General features: G+C 49.7%; 1 protein-coding gene across 1 annotated transcript in view; it reads right to left on the reverse strand.

Annotated features, from left to right (window-relative positions):
- Positions 1–12,514, reverse strand: part of ADAMTS7 (ADAM metallopeptidase with thrombospondin type 1 motif 7) — a 55,244-nt gene that overhangs the window by 16,429 nt on the left and 26,301 nt on the right. The window contains exon 9 of the mRNA XM_024754302.1: positions 223–367. Within this exon, the coding sequence (XP_024610070.1) occupies positions 223–367 (145 nt within the window). The remainder of the gene's footprint in view (positions 1–222; positions 368–12,514) is intronic.

A 12,514-nucleotide genomic window follows, 5' to 3' on the forward strand; every position in this document is an offset into this window, starting at 1 on the left:
ATCCAGCTCCACCAGGTGAGGGCCTTGCCCAAAGTCCCATGGTTGGTAAATGGTCCACCCAGAATGCAGACCTGGGTCTATGGCCGCCCAACCCTAGGCCTCTCCCACAGGCCACTTTATGTCTCGTGGGCATCACGTGTGGGCCGAGCCCAGGCTGGGTGGGGTCTGCAGGCTGCTGAGGGCTGCCCTCCTCCCCCGTGTCCACACAGGCCCCACACTCACGTCCATGTCATCGCAGAAGGCAGAGTAGGCCCCATACTGGAGGCGACACTGGTGGCCCACGTCATAGAGGACGCCAGGTGGTATCGAAGGGAAGTCGATGACATCCTTGGTGGGAGAGTCATCCAGGCAGAGGCCCCACCCACGGCTGCAGAGATGGGACAGGAGTATGAAGTGAGGGGCCACCTGTCCTCTGGGGCAGAGGGGTCAGCCTGAGAGACCCATCAGGGAGGCCACACCAGACCAGTTGTGCAGGGAAGGTGGGAAGGGGCTTAAAGCCCTAAACTTACAGGAAAACTCCAGCCTCCTTGCTCACCTATCCTATTCTTTGACCTAAGTCAGCATGAAAGACCCTCCCAGCCACTCCCATCCATCTCTAGGGCACTCCAGCTGGCTAATCCCCGCTCCCCAGTGCCAGGCCTCTCCACAAACTATTCCTTCCACCCACGACACTCTCCCCACTCCTCCACTGGTGAAGCCTCTTTCCCCAAGATCCAGCCGAAAGGCCCTGCCCTCTGAAGCCTCCTGGACCACTAAGCCTGCTCAGAGCTCCTGCAGCCTCCACCCCTCAGTCCACGATCTGGAGAGCATCACATCACAGCTGATACAACAGCAGGCCTCTGATGGCCCCGCCCTGGGCTGAGACCTAGGGTCATCTGTGGGAGGACCAAGGTCTGAAGGCTGCCCCCTGTCCTGCCGCCAACCTGGGAGAGAGCCCAGTGTCTGCCAGCCTGTGTCACTCCCTTATTTACTCCTGTCCATCTCCTGCCAGGACTCCCTGGCAGCGGCAGGAGGGAGGCAGGACCTGTGGGACTTGGGATCCCAGGCTAAGCAGGGTAGGGGGAGGCAGAAACCCCCCCGTTTTCCAGTCTGGGAGGCTTGAGGGTGGCTGGTGCCAGGTCAGGGAGCCAGGATGAGCAAAGGGTCCTGGTTAGGACTGAGGGAGGCACAGGAAAGAAAGGCAGAGGTGATGGATGCTGGGGTCTGGCCAGGAGGGAAGGAGGAGACACTACGGGCCACGGAGAGGCTGAGAAATAGGCCAGTGTGTAGACCCGTGTGAGGAAAGGCTGGGGGCAGTCAGCCACTGGGATCTGGGAGTCCAAATTTCAGAGGCAGAGGTCTGGGAGCTGCGAGCGCAGGCCAGGGTGGGTGGTCCATGTGGTCTCCCAAGTCCCCTGGCTGGTGGCAGGGCCCGGGCTCCACCAGAGCTTCAGGGAACAAAGCCTCAGTGACCAGACGCCTGCTGAGGACCCTGGGGGTCCCTCCCCACCCAGAATCACCTGGCCCACTTGTGTTAGCTAGAAATGGACCCTGTAAAATGGGCATCGGGCGTATGAGCAGGTGTGGGACCCAGCCATCTGTCCCGGATCGTCGCAGGCCAGGCTGGCCCTGGGTGCTGAGCGGGTGCTCTCTCATCCACTGCTTACAACCCCTCAAGCAGAAAACTCTACCACCATCTCCTTCCACTTTCAGGGCCCAGGGCAGTGCGTCACTTGCCCTGGGTCACGTGGGAGGGCAGTGATGGTCAGGATGTGATGCCAGGCCAGGCTGCCAACGCCCACGTGTCCACTTGCTAGGCTGCCCTTGATGCAGAGCTCCTCCCATCCGATCGTGAGCCCGCCTCAAACACTTCACTCCAAACAGAAGTTCTAAATCACGGCAGCTGAGCTGGCAGGGAGAAAGGAGTCTTCTGATTGCTGGCTTCAGCCTGGGGGCTCCCTGGGCCTGCACCCTGGGGCAGAGCATTAGCTGAGACGGGGAGGAAGGGGGTGAAGGGTCAACCTGGCCCCAGGGCTCCTCCTTTTCGTCTGGCAGGACACAACTCAAGATGTAGCTGGGGGGTTCACCCACTCCTCTGACTCAGACCCAGCCAGGGAGCTCCTCTGACTGGGGTCCAACGTGCCTCAGCCCCACACCAACAGGTCCCAGGCCACATCCAGCCCTTCAGTTTTCCGGCCAGGACCCGGTGCTGACATGCCATGAATCAAGCTTCTGTGGCCTGCTGCTGGGCAGCCAGGGCGACCACAACCTCTCAGGGCCATCCTATATGTGTGTGCGAGGTTGGGGGGCCTGAAGGGTCCTCGTAGGACCCACCACCAGAATCAGAGCCACATTCAGGCCCAGATGCTGACTGGAAACCCCAATTCTGCCCTGCTACAGATGCTGTGTGGTCTTGGGCCATCCCTTAACCTCTCTGGGCCTTCACGTCCTCATCTACAAGAGGCTGAGGCAGCCTATGGGATCCCAAGCAACAGAGGTATAAATAGCAGCATCTACTTGGGAAAAGTCACACGGGCGGCCGGCAGCCGGCCCTTCCTTCCTCTGGTCGGCTTACTGCCAGGCTCCCCGTGCTGCTGACATACGTCAGCCCTTCCCCTCGGCGCCCCTCCTCGCTCTAATTATAGTGGGCTGGGCAACCCCACATGGGGTCAGAGCAGACAGAGGGTGGCTCCAGTCGGAAGTGTCACTCCCACCTCAAGGGCTGCAAAGAGCTGCCCATCATCTGGGAGAAGCCTGTGTGCCCCCTCCCCTCGCCACCCCTGGGGCACTAGTCATGGAGTCGCCAGATGGTGGGGGCAAGGGCCCGACACACGATCAGGCCCGCCTCTCTCCTTCTAGAAATCCTGGCTGCGAAGGCATGAGAGAACAGGGCCTCCCCTCTCTGGCCCCAGGTCCAAGTAGTAGCTCAAGAAACGAGAGGTCCCTTATGAAACAGCAGGGTCCCTTAAAGCAGCTCTCAGCCTACAAAGGCTCTTCAAGTTCTTCAGGCTGATGTCTTGGACTGGCCAATGACCGCAGGCCCCAGAAGCTTTCCTCCAGCCCCACCACCACCTCTTGAAGATTCTCCATCCCACCCCACGCTCCTGCACTGCCAGCCCTGGACCACGCTGTGCACCCCACCTAGAGCACCCTTCTTCCTCAGGGTGCTGCGTCAGTCCTTAGAGGGCAGCTCCGCGGCTCCTTCTCAGAGGTGACGTCCCTGCCCCTCTTCTCCAGGTTCCTACAAACCCCACAGGCCTGTCTGCCACAGTGCTAATTACCCGGAATTGTCACATGTCTGCGCCCCCCAGATGGTGAGGGTCTTGAGGACAGGGACACTACCTCCTCCACCACTGTCCCCCTGAGCACAGTTTGAGACCAAGTGGGATTCGCCAGGTTCTGGGTCTGTGTGGCCTAATAAACATCTACTTGCGGGGAGCCGAGGAGTGTCACCTCCAGTGGGGAATGGGGGGTGGTCTGAGTGCCTCTAAGACACCCTCAAGCCCTGGAAACACTGCCTGACTCCACCTGGCACCTTCCTTCCGTGAATCTTGCTCATTCTGGCCTCCATCCTGTCTAGGTGGGACCTGTCCTGTCTTCTGTCCCACCGCCAGCAAGGAGACAGAGGGCGGAGGGGCTAGAGGACAGGTTGGTACCACATTTTCCGTCTGAGCACCCCCTGCCGCACCTGTCCTGGGCCTCATGATCCCCTCCTGCCTGACCCTCCAGGATGGAGAGGTGAGAGTGCGACCACCCTTGGGGAGATGAACTTCTCCCCCCTCCCCAGCTCCCCTCCATCTGCCGCGCCTGTATCTCTCTTTCCGCCTGTATCTCTTTCCGCCTGTATCTCTCTTTCCGCCTCCTTCCAGCTCTTCTCAGTGCCAAGGCTCCGGGAGGCCCTGGCTGGCTCAGGGTTTCGCCCTCTCCTCCCACCCTCACCCCAGGCCCCAAGCCAAGTCCCTCACGCATTCCAGCAGCTGAATGAAGACAGAGACATATCTGTCTGTCTGTCTGTCCTGACAGAAGTCAGGCTGGGTGGCACCCTGGGTGGGGGCAGCTGGGAAAAGCCCTCAGGGTACTGCAGGGGCGGCTACTCTTCTGATTTCCCAGCCCTTCTCTCACTCTTGACTCCTATGTCGGGAGGTGACAGACCTTTGGGATGGTTTTCTACCCAGCTTTCCCTGCGCGGGCCACTTCTCTGCTTCAGCTCCTTACCACTTATCACTTGGTAACAGTGACAACAGTCACCAGGCACTGAATGCTAACCATGTGGCCAGTGTTGTGCTACACACTTCACATGTGTGCTCACTGGATCCTCAGAGCAACCCAGGAGGCAGTCCCATCATTATCCCCAGTCTTTGAGGCTTAAGGCTAATGTAACTGTCTGCCAACACAGGTAGAAACCTGGCCCAGAGTCCAGGGTCTTAACATCAAACTCAACTCTTCTCTGCTTCTAGTCTCCCTCTCCACCCAGTTATCCCTCTTCTCTCAGAGGCCAGAGTCCTTGCTCTCACATCCATAATGAACCTGGCCCCAGTGAACGGACTTCTAGAAAAATATGGCTCATTGAACAGACACAGATTTATTTCCACTCCCTTCCAGAGCCCCACTAAGATGATTGGAAAGGAATAAACAAGGCATAAATCCACAAGGACAAAGGGCAGGAGAGAGGTGATGATGGCAGATGGAAGATGTCAGCAAAAATTCTAGAAGCTGGAAAGCAGATGATTAAGTAGCAGCTGACTTACCACAGCAGTGAATGCTGAGAGCCAGTCCTGCAGGGAGAAACTACCCAGAAGTGGGACACTGGAAGGGCTCAGGAATCAGGGTCCCAGGGACCCCTGGAGGCCTGTGTGCCAGGAAGACTGAGGACAAGAGCCTGGCTGAAAGTCTGTAAGACCCACTAGATCCCCTTCCCAACCCTATGTAGCCAGGCGATGGCCACCTCCCTGCCTGGCAGAGGGCCGGGGTCACTCTCGGGGTGATCCAGGAGATCTGGTCCAGGAACACCAGGCACAGTGGAAGGCCTGAGGCAGAGGGACCTACAGAGAAAAGTCTACATGAGGAAGGCTGAGATAACCGCAAAGCTCCTTCCCCATTTGGATGCCAGAACGCTGTAGCCAGACTTACACCTTCCCAGGAAAAGACTAGAGAATGCCTCTCTGGGGCAACAATCACTCAGAAAAATGACCCTAGATACTGACATTTAAAGATCTCCCAAAGAAACAGCCCCATCCCCACCAGTCCCTCAGAGGTGATGTGGAAAAGTGCAGCCCAGTCCACAGACCTCCCAACTCCAGCCCACTGCCTCCTTCCACGGAGGGAATACAGCCATGCCATCTTAAGAAAACCTATAACATGACAGAAAGATTTAAAAAAATAACTCAAAGGAAAGAAAGATATTGCAGGGAGCAAAAGAAAAAAAATCCACATAAATAATAACCTCAGAAAGATAAGATACTCTACTCATGGAACTAGAAGAGGATAATAAAAAGGAGTATTTAGTGAATAAGAAAGTTCAGGAAAGTAGAAGTACAATAGGAAACAAATTTTTAATGTAATAGAAGGGTTATAAGGTAAAGATAAGGATGTCTTCCAGTAAACAGAAAGAGATGAAAAAAAGTAAAAAAAATGTAAAAATAAGAAAGGGAGCGTATAGCTGAATATGAAGGGTTCCAGAAGGAGAAAATAAAAGCAAGACGACTATCAAATAAATAATAAGAACATTTCCAAGAACTGAAGGACATGAATTTTTAGATGAAAAGGGACTACCAAGTGTCCTCCTAGAATAAAAGTAGACCAAGGCACAGAACTGCAAAAGTTCAAATCACCAAGAGAAAAAAAAAAAGAGAGGGAGACACAGACAGAATATTCTCTATATTAAGAGAGAGACAGAGAAAATCCTAAAAGTTTCCGGACTTTTTAAAAGGTCACATACAAAGGTTTGGGAATTAGACTGGTATGAGACTTGTCAACAGCAGTGTTGGAAGCTAGAAGACAAAGGAAAGACACCTTTGAAATTCTGAGGGAGAAAGACTTCTAACTTAGAAGTTGCTATCAAATGATCAGTCAGGTATGAGGGAAGAATGAAGACAAGCAAACATTTTTTTTTTTTTTTTTTGTGGCACGCGGGCCTCTCACTGTTGTGGCCTCTCCTGTTGCGGAGCACAGGCTCAGCGGCCATGGCTCACGGGCCCAGCCGCTCCGCGGCATGTGGGATCTTCCCGGACCGGGACACGAACCTGTGTCCCTGCATTGGCAGGCGGACTCTCAACCACTGCGCCACCAGGGAAGCCCGACAAGCAAACATTTTAAGACAAGCAAACCATTCACCTCCATACACCCCTTCTCAGAAGGCTACTTGAGAATATGCTCCACCAGAAAAAGAAGTAGACTCCTCTAAAAAAGGTAAGCAAGAGATCCAGGAAACAGAAAGACCATGCATGACAACTTTAGGGGGGCAACAGAAAGCCCCCAGCTTAGACTGGAGCAGAAGGACAAAGGGAAGTTTTGGGGGATGTCCAGGAAAGAAGGAAACTGTTAGATGATGGGGCAGGGATTGCCTTCTGGAAAACTGGATTAAGAGACATTTTGTAGAATTGTCGGAGGATACGGAAGACTTAGAGAAGCAAAGAAAACTAGGCAAATAAAAAAGTGGTTCTTAAAAAGAGAACATCATTTTGTTACAACGCTTGGTTCGGCATTATCGATACAACCCTAATGATGAAAACACTGAATGTGGATTTAACCAAGATATGCTAACAGGGGCTTCCCTGGTGGAGCAGTGGTTGAGAGTCTGCCTGCCGATGCAGGGGACACGGGTTCGTGCCCCGGTCCGGGAAGATCCCGCATGCTGCGGAGAGGCTAGGCCCGTGAGCCATGGCCGCTGAGCCTGCGCATCCGGAGCCTGTGCTCCGCAAGGGGAGAGGCCACAACAGTGAGAGAGGCCCTCACACCGCAAAAAAAAAAAATATGCTAACACGATATTGGGATGTGATGGCAGGGGCAAATGTGTGCAGGAAGTGACACAAGGAGGTTAAATCCCAACCTTCCATTGTACAAGTCATCTGATAATATCTAAATTGAAAAACCAAGAAACAGCACTCTAGGAAGGCTTTTTGGAAATATGAAAGTAAATAAGGTAAGCAAAAGCTAAAAAGGATGAAAGTTGAAAGTGGCTGCCCAGAGAATGGAGGGTGGGGAAGAGTGCAGCAGGTGATTTAAAGCTCTGCTACTGCCATCTCGAACTCTTAATGTTTTTGAACTTGTGTTCTGTTAAGCGAGTTCTGATGGAACAAGAAGCATGTGTGTGAGCAGGGGAGATATGCGATGTCTGTGTCCTCTGCTCCTTGCCACCTCATGAGCACAGCATCCCAGTGGACCCATGATGTGGAGGAATTCAGTGAGACTCTAAGCAAATGGAAGCTAAGCATGCTATGTCTAGGACAGCCCCCGAGGCCGTACTTTGCACAACAACCAGAACTTGCTTCAAAGGCAGGAAGAAGGCAATGATGTTTTAAGAAACAGAAATGACCAGGGAACTCTATAATCTTTTGTTATTTGTGTTACTTCCTTGTATCAGCCAACTACCGCGCTGAAAATGATGGGCTAGAAGGAAATGTAAAGATAGTTCCATTTCCTGTCAGTTCTTCCTCCCTCTTCAGTAAGCCAAGGCAGAGAGTATTGGGAGAATGTGTGCATGTTACGAAGTGAAATAAAACCAGTCAAATTAGTTTCGTGCAGTGTGTCCACCGTTCTGGTAAATATGAGCTATGACATACGAATTGCATCATTTTGGTGATTCCACATATGAGTTCAATGTGCCTATATTTGCATTTAAAAATCGGCACTGCATAAAGATGAATGGTAAAATTTACACTAATCATTTAGAAATAAAGACTAAAAAAAAACCAATAAAAAAGATCAATAAGAGTCGGACCCTCACCCCACATAAGGAACAAGCTCGACGCCCCCCTCGGGGAGTGAGTAAGCAAGGGAACCTTTTGTTTGTTCGTGCTCCCCGCTGCTGCAGCGGGGGCCCCCATAAAGCCTTGCCTGAAAAAAAAAAAAAGAAAAGATAAACAAAACTGATAAACCTTTAGCCAGGCTCATCAAGAAAAAAAGAGAAAGGGCCAAAATCAGAAATGAAAAACAAGTTCCAACTGACACCATGGAAATACAAAGGATCATAAGAGACTACTACGAACAATTATATGCCAATAAAATGAACAATCTAGAAGAAACAGACAAATTCCTAGAAATATATAATCTCCCAAGACTAAACCAGGAAGAAACTGAAAATAGGAACAGACCAATTACCAGTAATGACACTGAAGTAATTAAAAAACAGAAACAAACAAAGAAACTCCCAACAAACAAAAGTCCAGGACCAGATGGCTTCACAGGTGAATTCCACCAAATATCTAGAGAAGAGTTAATACCTATTCTTCTCAAACTATTCCAAAAAATTTCAGAGGAAAGAAAACTTCTGAACTCATTCTATGAAGCATCACCCAGATTCCAAAACCAGACAAAGATATCACGAAAAAAGAAAATTACACACCAATATCACTGATGAACATAGATGCAAAAATCTTCAACAAAAGATTCGCAAACAAAATCCAACAATACACCATGATGTAATGGGATTTATCCCAGGGATGCAAGGATGATTCAATATCTGTGAATCAATCAATGTGCTACACCATATTAACAAACTGAAGAATAAAAACCATATGATCACCTCAATAGATGCAGAAAAAGCTTTTGGCAAAATTCAACAACTATTTATAACAAACCCCCCCCAGAAAGTGGGAATAGAAGGAACATACCTCAACATAATAAAGGCCAAAAATGACAAACCCACTGCTAACATCATACACAATGGTGAAAAAACATCATACTCAGTGGTGAAAAGCTGAATGCATTCCCTCCAGGATCAGGAACAAGACAAGGATGCCCATTCTCACCACTTTTATTCAACATAGTATTGGAAGTCCTAGCCACAGCAATCAGACAAGAAAAGGAATCCAAATTGAAAAGGAAGAAGTAAAACTGTCACTATTTTCAGACGACATGACACTATACATAGAAAAATCCTGAAGATGCCACCAAAAAACCACTAGAACTCATCAACGAATTCGGTAAAGTGGCAAGATCCAAAAAAATTTTTTTTAATGAATTTATTTATTTATTTTTGGTTGCGTTGGTTCTTCGTTGCTGTGCACAGGCTTTCTCTAGTTGCGGCAAGTGGGGGCTACTCTTTGTTGCAGTGTGTGGGCTTCTCACTGCTGTAGTTTCTCTTGTTGCAGAGTGCGGGTTCTAGGTGCGTGGGCTTCAGTGGTTGTGGCACGCGGGCTCTAGAGTGTAGGCTCACTAGTTGTGGTGCACAGGCTTAGTTGCTCCATGGAATGTGGGATCTTCCCAGAGCAGGGCTCGAACCTGTGTCCCCTGCATTGCCAGGCAGATTCTTAACCACTGCACCACCAGGGAAGTCCCGCAAGATACAAAATTAACATACAGAAATCTGCTGCATTTCTATACACTAACAGTGAATTATCAGAAAGAAAATTAAGGAAACAATCCAATTGACCATCGCATTGAAAAGAATAAAATACCTAGGAATGAACCTACCTAAGGAGGTAAAAGACCTGTACTGAGAAAACTGTAAGACACTGATGAAAGAAATTGAAGATGACATAAACAGATGGAAAGACACACCATGTTCATGGATTGGAAGAATCAATATTGTTAAAATGACCATACTACCCAAGGCAATCTACAGATTCAATGCAATCCCTACCAAAATACCAATGGCATTTTTCACAGAACTAGAATAATTTTAGAATCTGTATGGAAACACAAAGACCTCGAATAGCCAAAATAACCTTGAGAAAGAACAGAGCTGGAGATTTCATGCTCCCTAACTTCAGACTATACTACAAAGCTACAGTAATCAAAATAGTATGGTACTGGGAGAGGAATCAAGATGGCAGAGTAGAAGGATGTAAAACTCACCTCATCCCCCAAATACATCAAAAATACATCTACAAATGGAACAATTCTCACAGAATACCTACTAAACACTAGCAGAAGACCTCAAACACCTGAAAGGACAGGAAACACCTTCACATAACTGGGCAGGATGAAAGCGGGGGGGGAAGGAAGCAGGATGGGACCTGCGCCCCTGGGAGAGAGAGGTAAAAGAGGAAAGGTTCCTGCACCCTGGGAAGCCCCCTCACTGGGAGATCAACTGAGACAGAAAGGGAGCTACAGAGGCTTGGAGAAGAGCAAAACAACTGGTTTGTGGCAGGCAGAACAGAGAGAGACCTGCACAGACAGTCCACGCCACCACCCTGCATGCTGCAGCCTGAGACAAGAATCTGCTGGTACAGGAGGGGTCTCAGTGCTGAAAATTGGGGTTTAGAGGCGACCTGGAGAGAGGACTGGTGTTGCCTGTGTGGAGACAGCCTGAAGGGGCTGGAATGTGGTATGGCTGCAACCAGGGCTGTTTGCAGAAGCAGCCTGGGCCTGCCATAGAAGCGATGCACCATTGTTGAGTGGTGAGCAAAGGGAGGGGTGGGGCCGCAATAGCAGCCTCTTTCTCCATACCCCAGCTGCCGCCTGGGTGGGCCCACACACCCCAGCCACGGCCTTGGTGGGCTCCCATGCCAGCCACTGCCTTGGCGGGCTCCAGGAGCAGGTGCCAGTGGGTTGCCCATGTGCAGAGGTGGGGTTGAAATCACAACTGAGCCCCAGTGACCGCATGACTTATGAAGCAGGGCTGAAATCTTTCCCCAGCTGTGTGAACTGCAGATGTACACCTCTGCTGCCAGCTTTGTAAATTCAGCACCTGTGGGACATCCGAGCAGACAATGGGTGCTCCTGCGGCTGGGACAGGTCTGGCCTTAGGAGCTGTGGGCTTTGTGGGCACCTGCATGCAGGGGCTGGGCCAGGCCAGGATCTGAGCTGCCTCACTCCCACAGCAAGTCCAGGTGCATGACTACTGCAGTCCTGGGACCTGACTTCAGTGGATCTGCACTGGTGGCCTTGTGAAAACAACGCCTGAGAAACACCAGGGTTTATTGATGTCATTCCCATATTTGAGGCGGGGCCAAGGGTAGTGCCAACAACAGTGGACTTTGTGATCTCGCACAACAGGTGACACAACAGAGCATGCACACCAGTGGATGGCTCTGGCGGAGGAATACTCAGTGGCTCCTCTCCCAGTGGGAATGCTCCAGTCCTGCCTACCTTACACGTCAGCTCAGAAACGGATCTGGGGGCTTCTATTCCAACAACTAGGGAACAGTTAGACAAGGCAGTGACAACCACAGAGCAAAAAGGAAGGCCTTGCTCAACATCCAATGCAGGCTCTAGTCACACCTACTAACAAGGGGATAATGGCCAGCATACACTGAAGAAAGAGGTGGTGGGCATTCATACTAAAAACCGCCCTTGCACCAAAAACTTATTAAACCCACAGAGGCTACACAGGGCCACTCCCACACAAAAACAGCCCTTCAAGACCACAGTAGATAACTGTTTCTCCTAAACTCAGAGCAAGAGAAATATAAGTAAAATAAAGAAGCAGAGGAACCGCTCCCAATTAAAAGGTCAAGAGAATTGCCCTGAAAGAACAATGAAACAGATCTCTTCAGTCTAACAGACACCGAGTTCTGAAAATAAGAGACCTATGGGATAATGCCAATCTACGTATAATATGGCTCCCAGAAGGAGAAGAAAGAGAAAAGGGGATTGAAAATGTATTAAGAAATTATGGCTGAAAACTTCCCAAACCTAAAGAAGGAAGTAGATATCCAGGTACAGAAAGCACAGAGGGTTCCAAACAAGATGAACCCAAACAGACCCACACCAAGATATATTATAATTAAAATGGCAAAAGTTAAAGAGAGGATTCTAAAAGCATCAAGAGAAAAAGAGTTGGGAAGGGGGAAGGGTAAGCTGGGACAAAGTGAGAGAGTGGCATGGACATATATACACTACCAAATGTAAAAACGATAGCTAGTGGGAAGCAGCCGCATAGCACAGGGAGATCAGCTCAGTGATTTGTGACCACCTAGAGGGGTGGGATAGGGAGGGCAGGAGGGAGGGAGACGCAAAAAGGAAGAGATATGGGGATATATGTATAGCTGATTCACTTTGTTAAAAAGAAGAAACTAACACACCATTGTAAAGCAATTATACTCCAATAAAGATGTTAAAAAAAAAGAGTTAATTACAAAAGAACCCCCATAAGGTATCAGCTTATTTCTCTACAGAAACGTTGCAGGCCAGAAGAGAGTGGCAAGATATATTGGAAGTCCTGAAAGGGAAAAATCTGCAACCTAGTATACTCTACCCAGCAAAATTATCATTTTTAAAATTTTCAATTATCACAAGCAAAAACTAGAAGAATATAACAATACTAAACCTATCATAAAGAAAATATTGAAAGGTCTTCTCTAAATAGAAGACTTCTAAGAAAAAGAAAATCACAATTAGAAAGTAAATCACTTAAATAAGTCAGTACATA

The sequence above is a fragment of the Neophocaena asiaeorientalis genome, unplaced genomic scaffold, assembly GCF_003031525.2.
Source record: "Neophocaena asiaeorientalis asiaeorientalis breed wild unplaced genomic scaffold, Neophocaena_asiaeorientalis_V1.1 scaffold743, whole genome shotgun sequence".
NCBI lineage: Eukaryota > Metazoa > Chordata > Mammalia > Artiodactyla > Phocoenidae > Neophocaena > Neophocaena asiaeorientalis.